The sequence below is a fragment of the Epinephelus lanceolatus genome, chromosome 15 (genome assembly GCF_041903045.1).
Source record: "Epinephelus lanceolatus isolate andai-2023 chromosome 15, ASM4190304v1, whole genome shotgun sequence".
Classification (NCBI taxonomy): domain Eukaryota; kingdom Metazoa; phylum Chordata; class Actinopteri; order Perciformes; family Serranidae; genus Epinephelus; species Epinephelus lanceolatus.
The window spans coordinates 26,009,980-26,031,969 of NC_135748.1; the positions used below are offsets into that span (position 1 = coordinate 26,009,980).

The following is a 21,990-nucleotide window of genomic DNA, read 5'->3' on the forward strand; positions in this document are numbered from 1 at the left end:
TGTAGTTAACGTTGTGTGGATGAAAACAATACAATGCTATATACCGTACAGATTTAATGTTTGTTCGTTATTTTACCTGCTAGCTTCATGTCTTATATCAACCAAGTGTAAGAAAACATCAGTTGTTGCCAGATCTTGTGTGTTGCTAAAACAGAAACATGTCTCAAACAAAGTTAATTTTCTCCTGATTTGTCTGTCGGAAAAAATGCGATTTCAATGTCAGAATGATTAGAAGGGTTGGGGCTTGTGAAAATGGGTCCAATATTTACTTAAGTGACTATGGAGTGAAGAGAATGGTCACAATCTGTAATCACGTTCACTTTTCCCATTGGAATAAATGGCAGTGGCGAAACCCACGTGACACAGGAAATTAATCTATCTATCCATCTTGGATTATCAGTGGTCTCTGATATCATTTTCCTCAAACTGAATAAATTCTTGCCTGCTGCCCATAACCACTGCATATTGGAGAAACAAAGACACAAGGACATAGCATGATGTCTCTAGCTACTTTCTGTGCAGCTAAAAGCTACAGATTGATTGATAGGTGGATGTCATGATATTATTGGTTGAAACTGGTGGGCACTATCTTACATAAGCACACGTCATATTTTGTTTTACAGGAAGAAAACACGATTGGATTTTGATATAAGAATGCGGTTGTTTGGGGTTTTTTTTTGCATATATTGTTAGACAGGAGCACCAAATGTCAGAGATGTGATCGAAAGAGTTAAAAAGGCATTTTTCATTTCATCTCAACTTAAATTTGTGCCCAAAGTGTATACATTGAGCCAGAATAGTGCATTCCATTAATGTAGAAAAATAGCAATAACAAAATTATTAGTCGTGACTATATGACTATTGCTATCACTACTAAAGCTGCTGTTTCAGGACTGTAGGTATAGCTGTTGGAGTAGGAGATTGATAGTAGACAGGCAAACAGACAGAACACATCACTTCAGGGTTCAACATGCACGTTTTTTCTCACTTGCCCAGTCAGGCACAAGGGCGACAAATCTACTTACCTAAAATCAACAAATTGTTTTATTCATCAGTGATTATCAAATGATAAAGACGATAGTTAAGTGTCATGAAAAACAACCTCATTTCACCCGAGTTTCTCTCAAACTTATGGCAAACTGGGCAAAACATATAAGAGTTGTAGTTTTAGAGACATTCTATAATGCCACCCAACTAAACTCCTGTTTCCCGGATGACTGAAATGCTTGCTTGCGCTTCAGCTCATAAACTTTGACCTTTACCTGCCACCAGTTTTTTAGCGAGTGCCTACTGATGCTGCACATCTGCAACTCCCACCAGAGATGAAAAGGAAGTGAGATGGCTCACTCCTTAGCTCCTAACTCCTTAACAAAACAACGAGTTTCCTAATTCTTTTTTACCAGTTGCCCCAGCGTGGCATTTCACCTAATCCTTATTGTTGAGCCCTGCACTTAGTTTGGTTTCTTAGCCTGCTTGCTTTTCATAGTTGTAAATAGAACTTTTAGCCCCAATTTCCATTTTCCCCCCATTGTAGTAATCTACAGACAGAAGGAAACAACATGAAAATAAAGGGACAGTCAAAGACAGAGAGATGCAAGTTGCTAACAGCTGTTTGTATTCCTCCTTCTGCTGATCTGACAGAGAAAAGTTTGGAAATTAAAATTTTAGCACTCCATTAGCGCAACACTCTAATGAGAGTACTCTGATTACATCTCATGTATTCCTTGATTATGAAACAGTGGCCTTATTTTGACATTATTTAGCTTTTCTAAGGCTACTGTGTGGTTAAATCAACGAATTTTAGCGTATGAAACAAACTGTCAGCTCACAATTTTTAACAGCCCCCTCAGTCACCTGCTGGCCTGGTGGGCGGCAGCTCTGGAAACAAGACCTTCAACTTGCATTCAGTCAGCACAGACCCCAGTGCCAGGGATCACAACAGGCTGGTGGCCAGTGGCAGCACTGGGTCTAACCTGTGAGATGGCGGTAGCAGATCCCCAATGTTGAGTTCGAGTTGCTACAGCCGCCAACAAAAGGTCCATTTCCGGAGCTGCCACACGCTCTTCTCCCAGCAAAGTTGGCTAATCTCATAGTTGCAGAGTGAGGCTGGATGCACGGTGCTGGCTCTCTGTTCCTATAAACTCATATCTCACGCACACGAATTAACCAAAATGCGGGAACGATTTAATTAAACCAAGGTTACAAATTATATCTCGTGCGCACGTGGTAATAAACCGTGGCCTTGATTTTTTTTTTTCTCCCCATTGCAACTCCCAGGCTCTGTACCATCTTCATATTGGAGCGTTATTATTTTCTGACTTTGAAGTGGGAAAAAATGAAAAAAGCGGGGAAAAAACACCTCCAATATTTGAATTGGCTGAATTTATCTGTATAGCCGAGGCAGTGCTCTGGGATTATGTGGTGTTGGAGAGCTATACTCCACAGGAGTCGGGCTGAGGTGTGTGTGTGTGTGTGTATGTGTGTGTGTATGTGTGCGTGTGTGATTGAGTGCTAGGCCAGAGTGCAGCGAGACACAGGTGTATTAAATTGGGTCAGCGTTTTCATTTCCCAGGGTGAACACACTCACACAGACACACACTAACAGAATTGTGCTATTTCAAAGTGAACTCTGATGCAAACACACCTGCACATGCTATGCATAAGAATACACACATGCACGCACAGTCATACAGTGTGTGTGCATGTACACACACATTGACACTTCAGCGATAAGTAGGATTAGGAGTTATTCTTGCATCTAGGCAAAGATCCTCAGCCCGTATCAAACACAATAAAACAGAGGGAAGTTGTTTTTTATGGCTCCTTTTGTGCCTGTGTTTGTGTTTATGTATGACTGTGTGGAAACACTGTTTACATGGCTGCCATGTCCAGGGTTTAAACCACAGGGGAGCCGGGTCAGAGGAAGGTCTGCTCCCTTCAAAGAGCCCTGAGCAACTGTAAAAAGAAACAAAGTTTGAACTGTGCTTGTGTGTGTCTGCTTCGGGGTGACCACCTTTCCTGATGTTCACCTTCATATCACAAAAGACTATTTTCAAATCATGAAAGCCACTCTGTTACAGCGACAACAACAATGGCACAAAGGAGCAAGAATCAGTACAGTGGAGCTCGACAAAAGGCACAGGCGTCACATTGAAAAAAGTACATTTAAAGGAGATGAAAGGCAGAGGAGAGCTAGCTGTTATGCTGCTAGACAGGCGGGACTCAAACCTATTTGCCACATTTTCTGCTCATAGCAAGTTAGCAGTGCCACATTAAAGCTCTGAATAACATTTTAATCATGAGGAGCAGAGCGGAAATTGTGACTGACAGGATACAGACAGCTAAAATACACTGATGGTGCTGCAGCTGCAAGCTTGAACACAATACAAGCATATAGTTTGGTCAACTTTAATCATAGGCTAATTAACTCTCCTTAAAAATATGTTAAACAATCCTTATATTAAAAGATGCTAATGCTAATGTTTTCAGTGGCCCTACATTTCTTTTTTAATAAGGCACACATGATGTTTTATGTGTGATATTGTAGTTACTTTGAATTCATAGCTCATCTGGTCCCAACGGAAGTTTGCATGTGGGGCCCATGTGGGTAGCAAATGGGCTGAAAAGTGAGCCCTTTATGGGATTGTCAACAGGTTCCATAATGGCCCCATGCCAATTGCTCATACTCACTCATGGGTAGCCGTAGCATAACCCATGTGGGCCCCACAGGTAAACCCACCCATTTGGGCATGTGGCCATTATGGAGCCAGTGGACAATCCCATATAGGGCCCATTTTTGCAGCACATTTACTACCCACATGGGCCCTATGTACAAATGTTGGCTTTATACTTGAGTGTAATGTAATGTTAGCTAGTAGGGATGCACCGAAATGAAAATTTGTGGCCGAAGCCGAATAATATTAAATGCTTGGCCGAATACCGAGTACCGAATACCAAATATTTTTGTTTAGTTTTTCGTTAGTTTTTGCAGATGAACCCCCTCCAGATTAGTGTTGTCACGGTACCAAAATTGGGACCCACTGTACGATACCAACGAAAATATCATGGTTCTGAGTAGTATCACGATACCACAGCGAAAATGAGGCAGATGTGCCTTTTGTCATTTATAAAAAGATAAATCACTTTTCTATAATACATCAATGATATTTCAATGGAATAAATTACTTATTGACTTATTCATACTTCAAAAACAGCATCAATAAGTGATTAACATAGGGGGGATCAAAATAAAATAAATAAATAAATAAAATAAGAATCAACCAGCCGCCCTCCTCCCCTGACAGTCCCTTCATAAGTAAAGAACAGTCCCTAAAGTGTGGTGAGGTTTGTGGGCTGTGAACGGCTCGTTTCTCCTCTGACACGTCACATACCTGTGTTCGGCTGGCTCGGCGGTACTTCTGGGCAGCCATGACGCCAAGAAGTGGATATTATTGGAGCCGACTTCTCCGCCAATGGCCGCCGTATTTGACAGGAATGTATTACTGTCTGTGTCTGTGACCCCCGTTCAACCCACAATCGGTGGGATTCGCCTTTCGTTTCTGCTGCTGGTGGAAATCTGTAGGCTGCTCGCAGAACGTGCTGAATGATTTAAGCCTATTTTGCTCGTTCAAAACTATTTTTAGTCGCAAATGCGAGTGCCGTGACGGGTGGATCGCCACACTGCCGACATTTTACTCGGCCCGTCATGGCACGCTGTTTGATTGCGTTATCAAAACACACCGCTATTATTCGGCCTTGATTTTAACTTATTCCACCCGAATACCGAATGTGTGTTTTTTTTTGCAATATTCGGTTACCGAATATTCGGTGCATCCCTATTAGCTAGCAGACATTTCTAGGTTTTATCACAGCTAGCTAACCATTAGCTTACCTGAGTTGAAATCCCTGCAGTTTTCTTGCATCAGGAGGTTCAATTTTAGACTAAATAATGCTGTCAAGTGGCTTAAGCTTCATGAAAACATTAAAGTAGATAGCAGTTTGAGTTTAACTGTGTTGCTATGCTAACTATTTGAAGCTAGGTAAAACATATTAAGACCAAAGGCCTTACTGACAGCAGACATTTTGATCTATCATAGCAGAAAAAGCACAGGCAAAGCTAATATATGACAAAGCTGGACTCACTGGTGACACTTAAGTAATCCTTAAGTCCTTAAGTTAAGGTGTATATCTGAGGTAGCAAACTGAGTCACTCACGAGGGCCAGTTATCTGCTCTAGAGTGAGCGGGCCCTCCCTCCTAGATAGATCGATAGATAGATAGATAGATAGATAGATAGATAGATACTTTATTAGTCCCCGTAGGGAAATTGTCGTGTCCAGTGGCTAAGGCACATAAAAGAGTACAAGGCACATATAAGGCACATAAAAGTAAAAAAAGAATAAAAATAAAATAAAATAAGATAGAAATTGTCTACATGTAAACAGTGTATACTATCAGAAGGTACAAAGTGCAAAAGTGCAGGAGGGTGTGCGGATGTAGTGGGGAAATGAGCTATGTGCCCCTTCCCCCAACTGAGGCGTTGAAGAGTCTGATGGCTGTCGGGATGAAGGACCTCCTGAACCTCTCAGTCCAGCACCGCAGTGACAGGAGACAATGGTATGTATATTTCCGCCCCTGGTACATTTACAAGAAAAAACTCACAAATGTACTGCAAGAAAGTCAGGTGACATAGTGTAAAGAGTGACAATCAACAGAGGGAGTAAGATGTGGCTGAATGGGATGAGTACAGGAGTTTCACACAGGAGTCTGGGCTTGTTAACATGGTTATTTTTAAACTTATTTGACTTATTATTATTATTATCAGTTTTTAGGATGTATAAAGCAGCTGAATGCACACTGTGTGTATAAACGTTAGCAGAACAGCTGAATAGACCCTTGTTTGTGTTGACTTCATATGTTGATGCTGCTAGGACGCCCAGAAATATTTACACGTGGGTGTAAAAAGCCACATTGGCGATTTACACCCGGGTGCTGCTATGCACACCTGGGTGCTGATAGAATCTGCCTTAATTTTTTGGCCTATGGGGCAGCAACACCTCATTTACACTGTAAAAGGGTAAATACCTACTGTTGCAATAAACACTATTGGCTGGGATCAATTGATAGTATAATAAAGTGACAAATAATTTACTAAAGCATTTTTGTTACTGGTATTTGTTGCTTCGTCTCAAAGCTGCAGTAATACAGCTAATGTCACGACAAAGTGACACTGAGAGACAAATCTTCTTGGAGCCACAAGGAAAATTTAGTAAGTGCATCCTAAATCTCACTGTTCACCCATGGTGGTTGCCAGTTGTAAACAACTCCAGATGGGTCATAATCTTATGTGGTGAAAGAGAAGAGCTTCAGACCAGAAGACATTTCAATTGCTGACACTTAAATTGACTCAGATTTTTTTATTATCTCCACCAGGTGAAAACCTGGAGAGGATTGTACCTTCAGTTGTGTGTTTGCATGCATGTATCTGCAGCTATTCTTGCACACTACTGGACCCATCAGCCTAATATTTTTTGTTAACATGTTTGACTATATGCTCAAGGACTTCTCATGGCTGCGGTAATTCATAATTTAAAAAAAAAAAAGGGTAAGGGCTGCCAGTGAAACAAAATCCCATAACAAAAGCATTTCCAACAACTGCCCAAGCTAAAAACCCTTACAGAGGCTGTTGTGGGCTATAAATATAGTAAATACAAACAACGGCAGAGGCCACGTGCATAGGCTCTGCATAGAGTTGACGCACAAGTATAAATCTGCTTTATACTTGTGTGTCTGTGTCACTCTGCAGTTACACCTCCAAAACACTGGTGGGCGGTGGGGTTTCTGTGAAGTGCTGTAAAGTTTAGTTGATTCGAAACACACCCAAAACACACATTAAACATGGCTTAATAGCAACAGTATCAAACACAAGTATACAAATTGGCTTCACTATAACTCGCAGCATTCACAGGCAAAGCACTTGTCTTTATCTGGACACATTTTCCACACAAATACAACATGCTGACGTGCTAACACACTGTGTAAATTAGCCTACAAACTAGCGGAGCTTTCCTCTGCTCATATGAAGCCAGGATAAATCCCTAAGAACAAATAAATTACACACAAGACTTATAATACTATTTTTGTGGAGGTTTTATTGTCTTCACAATTCATTGTTTCATAGCTGTGAAATAAAAGTTTGTCTGGATTCTGGTTCTGGTCTAGAGAGCAGATCCGGAATTCACCAAATTCACCACAGTAAAAGTGTTCACCAAAGTAAAACTTTAAATTCTGGCGCGCCATCGATTTGGGGTGATGAGGGGTGTAAGAAAATCGATTAACTTAATGGCTTGGGGCTTTTCTTGTAAATTATATTCTTTAAATTAAAAAGTTTCACCGCATTTTTATTAGCTTGGTGCTTTTATTTTGACGGAACTATAAAGAAATAGTGGCAAATAGGCCTAGCAGTTTCTACATAATGTAGCTCACAATGAATATTATCTGTGTGACATTCATAGCTCACTGCTCACCTGACGTCAGCTCACCTGTCTGTACTGAGTGTTGACGGTGCTGACACACCGGCCTTCTTCTGGCTCGTCACACACACACCGCTGAAAACTCTTCTGTTGAGGCTGAAACTTGCTAAAAAGTCTGTCGTTTGTAGTTTTACCCTCCAACAACTTTATCCTCCACTCCGTTAATCCACCAGCAAACAGTCCCACTCCCAGGCCGTCTATCCCCGGCTGCACACCGGCTGGACTATTGGCTATAATTGCGGTGTTCCCGGAGTTTCGCTGAGCTTGTCAATTAGTCACAGGAGGCATCACTTGGTTATGTTTTTGTTGGCCAAATTTTGTGTCAAGGCTCACACTGAGTATGGGCTTCTCCTGTAAAGGAACTACATTTTCACACATATTCTCTTGTATATCAACAGGTGTTAATTGTTTAAAAAAAAACAAGTATAATAATTTCATTGTTTTAATATTCTTCAGAAGAACTAACATTTAATTGCCCTTTTAAAGGGTGGAGGCCTACTTCCATTGTTATGCTATCATTATATCAGTGGTATAAAATGGTCTCAAAATGACAATAATGTCTTATAGCTATTGTTTCTGGATATATCATCAAACAATTAGTTATTATGACATGTTTAGTGTTTTAAGCCATCACTCAAAAACCTCTTGACCCATCTGGATACAATAGATAACTTATATCTGTGTTCTACTTGTTAACAGTCAGTCCATTGTTATTAGAGGCAGTGTACAGTTTAAGAGTCACAATGTTGACTGAAACACTAGATGTCAGTGGGTCTTTGCTGCTTTTGCTTTGGCTTTGTCATAGGGACCTTATTTATTTGTCTGTTTGTTTGTTTCCAGGCTTGATGTGTAGAACAGGTCGCTTGATGATATCAGGATTGGTGCTGTGCTGATGGACTTTTGAATCATTAATGTTAGTTTATTTATTTATTTATTTTGATGTTCTTAACATAGGAAAACTTCAATAAAAAAACTTTAAAAACCCACCAGATGTCAAATGTTACATCTGCCCCCACTTGCAGGAGCATTTCTAACACCAAATGGAATATGATAAGCATTTTATCAAACATAATTTGACCTCTACAACTGTGTACAAATATGTGTCTAAAGCTGTCTTTGTGTCAGTGGAAATAATCCACTAAATATCTAGTGGTAATACAAATTTTACAAAGTTATAACCAACAAAACACAGAACAGATCCATTCTTCTTTTTTTTCTCCGTAACCACTTATCCTGTTGGGGGTCATGGGGGGGGGGGGGGGGGGTGGGGGGCTGGAGCCTATCCCAGCTGACACTGGGTGAGAGGCGGGGTACACCCTTGACAGGTCACCAGACTATCACAGGGCTGACACATAGAGACAGACAACCATTCACACCTACAGCCAATTTAGAGTCACCAATTAACCTGCAGGTCTTTGGACTGTGGGAGGAAACCGGAGTACCCAGAGAAAACCCACTCACAATATTTTGTTAATTTATTTTATTACTCTGTTGTTAAAAAAACATTTAATTGGATGGCGAGCACATAATGACTTGTTTAGGACTCGAAACTTGACCTGACTCAGGACGTGAGTGCAAAGACTTGTGACTTCCAAAACAATGACTCAATCCCACCTCTGTTGATGATGTAAGCCTTATTGTCTCCCTTTCTTTTCACTATTGTCCTGCACAGACCACACACCGGACACACAGCCTGCCCTGCACTTCCTGCTGCTCCCAGACACACCTGGAGGAGACCTGCACTCTGAGTGCACTCCTCTCCTCTCACACTGGTGTCAGCTGATCCACTGTGATGACACAGAAATGTTCCTGTTACTGAGGTACATGTACTTATCCCAGTGTAGCTGCCATAACCTATTATCCTCTGCTCCACAACCAAAACTCATATTTACATTAAACAGACACCACACACACGCACACACACACCTGTTAGACATGCTCTGTCAGCGTTGGGTGACACAGCAGGCCTGCAGTATTCACACCTGTCTGGATCACTCAGCACAAGAGCAGCGCAAAGTCAGCTGGACGGCCTGCGAGACTGGTGAGGAAGATTCATCGAGGGCTGGAGTGACTGATGGGTCAGCGATTTAACTTCCTGCTGTGACGTTTGTGTGTCAGTGGGGACGTGACGGGCCAGAGAGGTGTCGGCTGACCTGTCTGATGAGACGTGAGTATGGACAAATAGGAGTTTACCTGTGATATGAAGACTTTTGAATCAGGGCATCATGTGACAAATCCACCACCAACCCTGACGTGTTACCTGCAGCGATCAAGGAGAAGCAGGAAATGTCCCCGAGAGCTTTTCCTGGGAAGACAGATACTCTTCGGAGGACATAACCACTTGTGCTTCACTATCCAGGGTGATGAATTTCAGAAAGAGCCACAAAATGACTCTGTTACTGATTCCTGAAGGAGAAATACTCTCTGTGGCCACAAAATAAATAAAACTGCTGCTCTTCCCTGTCCTGTCTGTCTTCCTGTCTCACGCTCACATTCTTTCCAACACACACACACACACACACACTCAATCAGCTGCAAACACACACAATCCAGCTGCTAGACTGTGTCACTCTGCACAGGTGCCCAAAGAACTACAGAGTTTCATTCATCAATCTGAGCTTGAAACCTGCAACAACTGCACACTCTAAAACAGCTCACTCTCACCCACACACCCACACCCACACCCACTCACACACACACACACACACACACAGGCAGCAAGACACAGAGAGAAAACAGCTGCACTCTGATGAATGCCCTATATTCATTCCACAGGAAGCTGGTTCATCTGTCACTACTGATGCAACCCTTCCACTCTACCCCCCTTCAAAACACACACACACACACACACACACACACACACACACACACGCACCCCCCCACACACACAAACTCCAGTTCTCTTTCTCTGATTAGACTCCCAGCTGGTCTCTGCGACAAATGCCCCTTTGATGCATCTTCCCGGGGGCCAAAGCCACCATCAGCACCCTCCTCCTTCCACTTCTCTTGCTTCTCTTTCTCACTCCCCGCTTCCTGCATGACATTAAAGTCACTTCCAGCAGCCCCCCTCGCGAACCGTTTACTCCCCACTGTCCTATTCAGCAGCAGCAACAGAGGCAGCAGCAGCAGCAGAGGAGGCGGCGGTGGCTTTATCCTCCAGCAAGAGGATGAGAGAAAAAGAAAGAGGAAGATGCGTCCCTGTCGTTTTGGATTCCTTCCCCACAGAGTCGGCAGCTTGAGCCGTAATGAGACGTCCACTTCAAAGTCCTTTGTTTTTTTATTACTGCATCAAATAAAGGAATGGGGAATCTGACTGCGAGTAGATGTAACTGTACATTGGCACTGCTCTGCTCTTCACAGTGTGACAACAGCTGGCTCACTTCGCCTCCTCACAGGTCGTAAGTCATCAGGAAGCCCATAGGAGTTGTATACTGGTGCAAATGGGGAGAAAGTGCAGTACTGACTCATCAGTTTGACAGCAGAGGAAGTGATAATTACCCACTGAAGCGGCAGGTTGCCATTACTTTCATTGCAGGTTTAGGAATTCTGTTTCTTCTGCGGCTACATTTACATGCACTTGACTCCCCGAGTAACGCACAGCTGACATGATGTGTTTGATAATTAGGGTAAATGTCTGGGAGGATGTGCAGGTAGCCTGCAGCAAACATCACACACTGACACCAAAAAATAGGAGAGGAAACATGGAGGGGTTTTTTTTTTTTTTTTGATGAATGTGATTTTCCACCTGTGCTTGCCATGAGCTGATTGAGTGCACAACAACCAGTTTGAATCCAGTTGGCGTGTGAGCAGAATCAAAATGCAGAACAGACAACAGATTAAGTATACATACATTTAGTCACTGAGTTAACGGGATTATGAGTCTGTTTTCAGCCATAATACAACAGAAATAGTGTTTAGATGGCAGCAGGTAGGATTCTCAGGTTAGGTGGAGCGTTCCTAACTAACAGGATGCTTTGTGGGTACTGATCCATCACTTAAACCTCACTCGTGGGTCACATAAATAATCGGTTTATGACTACATTTTTGGAGTACCCCGGTTATGAGTTTTAGCATCTTAATACAGGGGTGGCACGGTGGCTAGGGTTGTCACTTCACAGCAAAAGGGTTTCTGGTTTGGAGGAGCCCTTCTGTGCGGAGTTTGCATGTTCTCCCTGTGTCAGCATGGGTTTTCTTCGGGTGCTCCAGCTTCCTCCCACAGTCCAAAGACATGCAGGTTAATTGGTGACTCTAAATTGTCCGTAGGTGTGAATGTGAGTGTGAATGGTTGTCTGTCTCTATGTGTCAGCCCTGTGATAGTCTGGTGACCTGTCCAGGGTGTTCCCCGCCTCTGACCCAGTGTCAGCTGGGATAGGCTCCAGCCCCCCACCGTTACCCCTAACAGGAGAAGAGGTTACGGAAAATGCATGAATGAGCATCTTAACACCATGTTAGGAATAAAGGGTGCGTTCCAAGTCGCATACTTCTTCATTTTACTTCTAGTAGGTACTGCAGCTGCCCTTAAAATGTACGTACTGTTGCATATGGTACACAAACAATCACTTGACCTTCTTGCTTTCATATCCGTCACTATGGAGATAAAACCAAACTCCACTTACCGAGTACACCAGAGACGGAGATGTTGGCTTTCGTGCTGCAAAATTGGACCAGATGTAGTAGCACAACCTGGTGTTTTTGGCATACTGCATTTGACATACTATGTAATGGGACATACAAAATCTTTTTCTGGCATACTATGTAGTATGGTATTATGGGGACTGGAACACACAGATAATTATAACCAGGATAAGGCTCATTAACAGGTTATTCATGCCCATGTAAACACACTCGTTGTTTGGGGTGTCATAGACCACCATGCTCTATGTATGTATGGAAATGATACCTGCATTATCAGTGTCCTTTAAATACTTAAAATAAAACCTTCTGACCTCAACAAAACCATCATGACAAAAAGTATTGTAGTGGTGACCCTTTTTGTCTGCCATGAATCGAGCATGCATATTTGATGAAGGTAGGAAAACGCAGAAATGAAAGCATGGAGCTTTATAAAGCATTATAATTTCACCAATTGAGGAAATGTTTCATGTTTTGTATGTTACACTGGCTCGGCGTGGACGGGCATGTTTTCTTTTGTTTGCCACAAGCCATACACAGACAAAGAAATGAACAGCAGGTTACAGTAATATACCCACCTGATGACCTCAACGAAGCCTCTACCCTCCCGAAACCCCCAACATGGCTCCAACTCTAACCCACAGTCCCAAGTAGGTGCAACAACAATCGACCAGTTAAACTCCACCTTGATTAAAGTTATGTAAGTTTTTCTCCTGTTAGTTTCTTCTCTTCTCTTCCCTTATGAAAATGTGGGAGTAGGGGGAGGTAGAGTGTACGGCCTGGTCAAGCAGGGTGGAGTTCAGTCCACACAGACGTCTCTCCCTGTGCTCCTTACTTTCCTATCCATCTAACCCTTTGGCTCCCAGTCGGAAACCCCCCCTACGCACAATTACTCCCACTCATAGTCAAGAATGTGCATCAGGGATTTGTGACATCTAGCCTTAAACTGAACCATATATTATCATACATGTGATGTACTCATGTGTATGGTTAATTAGACCCTATAGAGGTCAGACTCCATGTTAAACCTCTTATGAACAAACTGCTATCAGATACAGATGCAGCGCACACACATATCCAACTGTTTTTCACGTGTCACTGACAGGTTAGAAATAATTTTAATTTCGGAGCAATTCTCCAGTCAGGAAGCATCACTGTGAACTGTATTTTTGTGAGCTGTTGAAGTGGAAATATCAGGGTCAAGTGGAGAACATCAGAGTCTGAGATCAATCAGGTTTATTATGCTGGTGGAGGCATGAAACAGTGAATTTTAAATATGTTTAATAAGGTGTTCTTTACTGTAAGAAAAGTCTTGTCTGATGTTAAATAACTGTGATATTGCCGTTCATAGATTCTGTGAACATGTCAAAGTGCAGCTTTTCGTGAGTGTTTGACCTCTGTGGTGAAGTCAGTGTGTGCAGCAGTGACACGCTGACACATAACTGTTCTCATCAGCCTTTATTAAAATAGATCCATCTGTAAATAGTGTCAGTGTTCAGTTTGCAGTACAATGCATGAACTTTTAACCGGATGCCACACGACTTCATGTTATCTGTGGTGCATGATCGCTGGAGGTGTAAAAAGATTGACTTGACTGGAGTGGAGTGTAACAGAGAGGATGTGTGCTGCAGCCCGACGTTAAAAGTCAGTTTAGACACCAGAACAACTCCAGCCAGAAATGGATTTGACTGCTAAATACCATCTCCAGACAAAAAAAAGCTTTTGCCGTGACCCTCGCAGAAGGTTAACATTTTTACCACCATCACATAAAATCCAAGCGAGGGCTTGATCTCACTTTGAGGGCTTAGGCGACAGCTGTGTTGAACTTCCACATTTTATTTCCTGCAAAAATGCGGCGTACCTACCTTTACAAACGCCCCCAAAAGTCACAGCAAATCCACAAGAAATGATGTCACCGATAAAGAAGCATGAGCGCAGAAGCGAAAGGACCAGTCCAGGTAGAGCAGTCAGAGGGAAGCTTGTAAATATGGTTCTTTATTGCACACATGACATTTGTTTTTCCTTTTTCTCTTTCTCTTTTTTTTTTTTGGTGTGAGCAACAAAAACTGGCATTACATGTTTTACACCCTATTCAAAATTCTCAGTCTAACCCTCTATAAAAACAAGGTAACACAAAACAAAATAAAAGCTACTTCACATAAAAACTTACAACTCCACAAAAAAAAAGAGAAGAAAATCTCACAGATTTTTTTAGTGCACCTCTAAATGGATGAGGAACTTACAGTATATACCATACTAGTATAATTTTAGGAAAAGATGTATTATACTTTTAATGCATCACAGTCAAAAAAAAATAAAAAATAAAGACAAAAATCCAGTGGGGCTTAAAAAAATTCTCTTCTGTGTTTTGGTAGCATTTGCCCTTTAACCACCTGAGTGCTACATTGCTGAGACCAATACTGATTGGTTAACCTGCCGTTTAACTCATTGGAGGAATGTTTGTTAAACAGAACAGAAAATAAAAAAGATTGACAGGTGAAAAGGTAGTTAGTAGATAAATGCACTGAATGCCCTGCGACAGATTTGGAAAGGCGCTGAGAACTCACAGCAGTATGCAAACATACTGTGGTCCGATCAGGAGAGAAAAGTTCTCAGTGGGTACAATTTAAACTGGATCCATTAACTCAGAGTTTAATGGCGGGAAACGCCTGATGCCAAATTCCCAATTTTGGATCAAACTTTCCCAGTAGACTTTTTAAAAGAGTGTGCATTGTGCTGAAAAAAAAGGAAACATGGGCATTTAGTTTTTTTTGTGCTCAACAAAAAAAGCTTTTGGCGAGATAGAGGAAGACAGAAAATTGGCACTTGAATGATAAAGTACAAAAATATATCATTTCCCAATCGTGGGGGAAAAAAGGCACTTTTCAAAATCACAGATGCAATATTTCAGGCAGTGTTTGTAAAAAACATTGTGCTGTGGAAACTTTCCACTTAATGCATTTTTTTTTTCTATCAGTTTGCTGGCTGAGGCGGTCACTTAAAAAACCTCTCCGACAGGTAAATATAACAGCTGCATGGACGGATTTCAGCGCAGTCGCCAATCAAAAACACCAAAGGCCGATCCTATGTTAATAACAAAAAGCTTAAATGTAAAGAGGAGGGGGAACTATTTAGGCTGACTGCAGCTAATCCAATCTTTGTCTCTACTTGCTGGTTTTTAAGCAGGTGTTATAGGTAGACAAACACCCGCTTTTAGATCAAAGACACAAAAAAATGTTAATTTCAGAGAGGAGAAATGTTAAGTTTGATGTTAGACACTTTTAATCCTTGTTCTTTGCTCGCTCAGACATGAAGAGGATTGCAACAGTTAAGGCCAAGTTGTTTTTTGTTGTGCAGATTTGAAGGGAAAAAAAAATCCGGAGGCATCACTCAGTGGGTTAAAGTAATAATCGGGATTAATGAAGTTAATCTTTTGCTTGTGTGTCAGTGTCAATACCTTGAATTAGTGGAAGAAGAGGGGGAAATAAAAGCTGAATAGGAAAGGAGAGAGCTGAATGAACCCAGGGACGAGTGCACTGACACAGCAAGTAGAGTGAACAACACACACTGGCAGTGTTTCAGACAAAAATAAAACAGAACAATAAATACGAGCTAGCTGAAAGTCATATCAGCGTTTTACACTGGAAGGAATAGTAAGGTTTGTTTTGATCCCAAAGTACTTCATATTGGCATGGTTTACTGGTGTGTGTCTAAGCATTATGGATGCTCCCAAATGGCCCAGTATTAGCCATTATATCAATAAGCTGAATGGGGGAGAAGTGTTCACCAAACAGACAACAGCTGGTGATAACCGTAATGCTGCTATCCAGGCGTAACAAGCCGTGGAGCCAATGGAGAAAAAAAAAAAAGGCTAGGGACAGCTTTGGACGATCACACAACTGTCATCGACATGTATAACTCACTACATCTATAATGGGTGCGTATGAGATGTCCTGCTCGCTATGTAATTCACAGTAAAATCCTTTTGAGATGATTAATAGGCAGTATTTTTGCACAGATTTGGTGTAAAGTGGTGTTTTTGACTCGTGTCCAGACACACTTGTTTAAATCTGACCCAGGAGTTAACAAGTGACCTCAAGTAACGTGCAGCTTAAAAAACCCCACCCACCCTCCCAACACACTGCGACACTTCCTGCCGTCTCACGGGGTCAGTGACACAGAAGGACAGGACAACTAACAAGAGAGTTTGTAACACAGCAGCGGTGTTTGGAACTGAGCGGGGAGGGCAAGTATGAAGAGTGTCAGCAGATTTTCTCCAGCACAGAGGTGAGAATGCGTGAGCGGGAGTGAGGGACGCTTATCAACTCGTGCACTTTCCAGTTAGGTTGTGTGTGTGTGTGTGTGTGTGTGTGTGTGTGTGTGTGTGTTGAGTGACTGTACAGTATGCGGAACATATGTGCACAGTTCACTAGTGTGTGTGTGTGTGTGTGTCAGTGTGAGTGGTGGCCAGACACCAGTTTTAATCGTGTTAGTCCGTGAACCAGACCAAGGTAATACATTCATGAAACTGGTTAAAAACACAAGACAAAATATCAGCAAGTTAGTAAAATTCTTACTAAGAATGTTTTATTAAAATAAATGCCAAGAGGTTAATAAGAAAAATAACAGCATACACCATGAAAACTAAATGCAAGCATGTAAAAATACTTATGACAAGAAAACTAATAAAGTAGCTAATGAGTTAAACAAGCTGGGAATCGGCAAGAAAAAAACAAAACCAAATATAACAGGGAAAAGGCAACACTCCCCACAAGAGACAGTTTTCAAGATGTAAAAGAGAGAAAAGGGGGGGAGGAGGGAAGGAAGAGAGGGGCCGTTTAGGGGGGGAAGGAAAAAAAAGTTGCAGTGGGTTTCATAAAATTAAAAAAAAAAAAAGCACTCAGAAACATGATTAATATACATATAAAATGAGATTAGAAAAATACATTATAAACCTGTAACAATGGCTGTTAATTACATTATCATACATGTAGTAGGCAGGCCAGAGAGAATACGGTAGGTATAGAGTTAACCTTTCACCTGATGGACTTATCCAGCCTTTCACAATGACACAGCAAGTTGTAACATTGCAGAGGGAATTTTCTTAATACTGTCAAATGCTGAATAGCCATCACTTGCTCCACTTTAATATTGCATTTCAATTTAAAATAATAACACTGAGAAAGAAAGAATTCATTGACCTTTCGGTGTAACAGCATGATGAAAGAGCTATGAATAGAAAAACAAAACTGCCAAGGGTAATATCGGGATCTGAGAATTCCTCGATTTTATGAGTTTATTTCACCTTCCAGCGACAGAGTTGTTTCAATAACTGGAAACTATTTGGCTGTGAAATAGACGTGCTTGTTTCATTATCCAGCTTGTCCATTATAAATCTCATGATTGTATTGATAGTTTGCCGTCAGATTGACATCGAGAGACATGGACTGGATGCCTTCAGTTTGCAGCTGTTGAAACAAACGGGCTTCCTGCCAGCGGGGGACGACTCCCCTCTTCCCCTCCCCTCCCCCCGCCCCTTGAACGTTATGTATTTTTCTCAGCTCATGATCAAAACATGTTCTGGCAGACTACTGCATTGCTATTGGCAGTTCAATTTTGTTCTAGGAAGTTAGTCACAGTCACCATAAATCAAGACAATATTTCATAATGATCATTAAAATCTAAATAAAAAGAGAACAAAACCTGCACATACAGCAGAGTAAAGGGCCATCAAGTAAAGGAAAAGAAAAAAATAATTTCAGGAAGACAAAACCATGGCACATATTTTTAGCTGGTCAAAACGACTGCTATTCTTTTTGCATAGAATAACTGCGGTAACACCACGATACGGTGGGAGCTACCCTGCTCAACGATTCAGAGCGTGTAACACTAGCCATTCCCTCTCTGCGCCATCTTGGTGGGTGCTGGATATTATTGAACACAACTGGAATACTCAGAAAACAGAAACCACTGTTGATAAGGCACTTTGATTTGATCCTTTTTTTTTTTCTTTTTTTAAAACTCTCTCGAGGCGTCTGTCTCGCTCTGATCCTCGTTGACTTTTTCGAAAGTTACGACTGTTTTGGTCTTCGTCTTCCTTTTTCCAATCATATCCAAGGTAACAGCACTTTTTTTCCACCTCACCCACTCGGTTGATCTGTTTCCCCCTTTATACTGTTTTAAACTTTTTTTAGTTCGTTTTTTTTTCTGATTTTGTAACTGCAAGTAAAGTATCAAAAGCTAAAATTGCCAAAAATAGATTTTTCAATTTTTTTCTCTTCTCCAGCACCCTGTAAAATTATCTATTTTTTGTTCTCTTCTGTATTTGTATATGCAATGACAGATATCTACATTTTTATATATTTATATATATATTTATATATATATAAGACGTATGTATAAAGCAATTTGAACAGGCAGGCATGGCTTTCACATCCTATTTTTTTCTTGAGAGAGTCGAACAAAAAAAAAAAAAAGATCGTGGGCTCAGGAGCTAGACTACGATCACAGGGAGGTGTGACACATTGTGGATGCGCTTTTTTTTTTGGAGGGTTCATGTGATAAAAATAAACATTTCATCACTAAAATAACCAAACTAAATCATGTTTTTCCTAATTTCTAAAACACCTGATGTCCCAAGTGATGACTGGGGTTAAAAATAAAAACACATTTCAACAAAAATGGCCAAATGTTGAGATGTAAAAATGAACAAAATAAAGAAATAAACACTCTTTTGGCAATGTGGCTGATGAAGCAACTGAATATAGAAGCCTCATGACAAAAGCATTTATGTACAGAACTTCAAAGTGCCCTTCCCCCTAGCAACGTACTGTAATTGAGTAGTTGATTTAGTGTTAATTGCCTGCGTTCTCCTCCTCAGAAAAAAATAAAATTAAAATAAAAATAGAGCAATTAATGGGTCAAAACTCATCTAACTGACTGGCTGTCTGTTCCAGCTGAAGGCAGGCACCACAAACTCACACCCTTCCAAACTCTAAAATCACAAAGAGAGCCCTCTGTGAGACAGATGCATAATTGCAGATATATAATTCATTGGAAAACCCTTTGGCTAAATGCACACTTAATACTTTTTTTTGTCTTTTCAATCACAGCTCAGCTAAACTCATTGAGATATTTTTTTTTCTAAATACATCAGGCACTGTATAATGGATGTAGTGTGGATGGCGGGGCGAAGCAATGGTCAGTAGCTAATAAGCACTGCTCCAATGTCCCCGAAGCCTCAGCACACCCTACTTTCATTGTAGTATTAATTAAAAAAACAAAACAAAAAAACACACACACAGACCCATCAGCCCAATTAGTGACCTTCCCATCTTGCCCTTCATCATTTCTCAGTTTTTCCTGCAGCCTGCTTCCAAACATCAGATTGCTTTTTTTTTTTTTTTTTGAGATAACCACCTGCCTTATTTTGGCTAGTCGATTTAAGCAAAGCTAATTAGTCAAATGTGAACAACAGAGGAACCAAAATCAAGTGGAGAAAATGACTCAAAAGTAAAGCCAAAAAAAAAAAAAAAAATAGACAGAAGAAAAAAAACAAACAAACAAAAAAAACAAACACATAAATCATAAAAAGCTCTTTTTTTCCGCAATCATTTTCAGCCATGCTTTTTTTGTGTGTTTAAAAAACAGACAGAAAGCTGTTTGGAGGGGCACACCCAGAATGTGTCAGCTCATAATTACATCTTAGAGCTCAACAACTGCACTACATGTGAAAAAATGACAGAAATTAAACAAGTTAATGTGAGCGTATGTTCTCTTTCCTTCTGTTTCTTTTTCTCTCCCGATAGGTGGGTGTCGGAACAGGGTGGGACAGGTAGGGTTTTTTTTTGTTGTTTTTTTTTTTTGGGAGGAGGAGGGGAGGGTGATGTCATTACTCTGAAACCAAATGGTTTGCGTCAAATAGATGCTGAACTTTGAGTCAGACATGTGAGGTCACCAAATTAGAGCGATTAAAGGAGGGTGGGTGGGCAGGTTTGGGGTGGGGGTCTTTATTGCTATATAATTCAGTGCAGATTCATGAGTAATACCACGGACACATCCACCCAGTTTATGATTCATGAAGAAAAAGAAAGAGAAAGAATGGGAATTGAACTCAATGAACAGAGGGAAAAAATGAATATTACACAACTCTGTTGGGTTTTTGTTTCTGTGAAGATTCTGCGTTTCTTTTTTTGTTGTTGTTTTTTTTTTTGTCAGAATGTGTTAGGGTAACTGTACGGGCAGGTGCCTCTCTCTCTCTCTCTCTCTCTCTCTCTCTCTCTCTCTCTCACTTGCGTCCGAGAGGCTAGCAAAAGGCAATTACCAGTTAACTGATCAGCAGGCAGGCTTGGGGCGGCTCGTCATTGGGTGAAGAGTTCAGAGGTCAGAAGGTCATGTGTTAGTTGCCGGTGGCGGCTAGGTGGTTAGAAACAAAAACAAAACAAACAGAAAAAAAAGATAGAAAGGATATTAGTGTCAGCAAGAAGAGACTGGAATGACATCATTTTAACAATAAAATGAATGCAATCTCTTATGTCGCCCGCCCCCCGCCCCACTCCCCGCCACCTAAGTCCCTTGCCGATGTGAGATGAACCCAGCTAATCTCATTATAATCATGACGCTGGCACATCATGATCCCATCTACTAAGCCCCCACCCCAGACTCAGGTAGCTCGGTGGTTTAATTTAAGCGCACACTGCCCCCCAAAAAAATCAAGAAGCAAAGAGAGGTCGAACAGACAAACAAAATAAGAACAAAAATCTAGTGTTTTAGTGTCTGTCAAAGTTGGAGTGCAAGTTACAAACAGTGTGATTAGTGGTAAGGAGACTTGCTAGTGTTATGTGAGGGATAACTGTGGCTAGTGTTACATGTGCAATGAATAGATGAATCGATGCTTTCCGATTCTTTCTCTTTATTTAGCAGTATATTTTTATATAATATAAATATACACAAGAACCATAAATACATTTGATATAAAATGCTCAAATATAAAATGACAGTACCTCACGTACAACTGAAATATTTAAAATGTGTTTTAGCTTTTCTTTTTTTCATTTCAATCTATTTGCGATACACTGGAGAGAATGCAAGCTACCTCAGCTTATGTCTGTGCGTGTCTATCTTCCATAGAAAAATAAAATGCAAAATAAATTTAAATTTTTTTCAAGGTGAAATGGTGCGTGGTAGCAGCATTGGCTACTTTGTCTTCTGCCTACCAGGTCTCTCTCTCTCACATACAGTATAGAAATGCTTCTCCTTTTTTTTTTTTTTTCCTTTTTCTCTTTCGCTCCTTATGAGCCGAGGAGATAAATCATGTATGGGAACAAGCCTGCCCCATTTTAGGCTCTAATCTCACATCAGAGGAATGTCATTATACACCTTCAACACTGCCTGCAAAGTACTACCTGTCCTAGCTTCACAGCTGCGATAAACCAAAAGCTGTTCAGATCACTTTTGCCTGAGCTTTGACATATACACCATCTACACACACTGTATATGTTAAGTACTAAATGTAAACAAAATGTGCATACCACGACGGCCATTTAGCTGGCGTGTGGATGTATGGGGTAGGAAAGGTGGTGAGGGGGAAAGGAAAACAAAAAATACAATACAGACGATATACAAATTCCCAACTAAGGCATCGAGGCATAATAGGCATAATAATCATTGAAATTCATCAGTCAATAGCAGAGTGTAGCTAAGAGACTAAACTGACCTCTGTCAGCGGTCACAATCCTTTGGTAAGGATGGACCCGCGTGTCATGCCGTCTCACTTTAGTAGCCATTGCACCTAGATTGTAACAGGTCCACAAGGTTAGAAACCATTC

General features: G+C 41.0%; 1 protein-coding gene across 8 annotated transcripts in view; it reads right to left on the reverse strand.

The window, feature by feature from the left end:
• Window positions 1–20,346: 20,346 nt before the first annotated feature.
• qkia (QKI, KH domain containing, RNA binding a) overlaps window positions 20,347–21,990 on the reverse strand; it is a 77,355-nt gene continuing 75,711 nt past the window's right edge. For 4 of the 8 annotated variants that reach the window (XM_078175089.1, XM_078175088.1, XM_033642807.2 and 1 more), the window contains exons 7-8: window positions 21,879–21,953; window positions 20,347–20,578 (exon numbers count right to left, since the gene is read on the reverse strand). In XM_078175089.1, the coding sequence (XP_078031215.1) occupies window positions 20,562–20,578; window positions 21,879–21,953 (92 nt within the window). In that variant the 3' untranslated portion in view covers window positions 20,347–20,561. Of the gene's footprint in view, window positions 20,579–21,762; window positions 21,954–21,990 lie in introns of those variants that run through there. The other 4 variants (XM_033642808.2, XM_033642805.2, XM_033642806.2 and 1 more) reach the window with 1 other exon arrangement.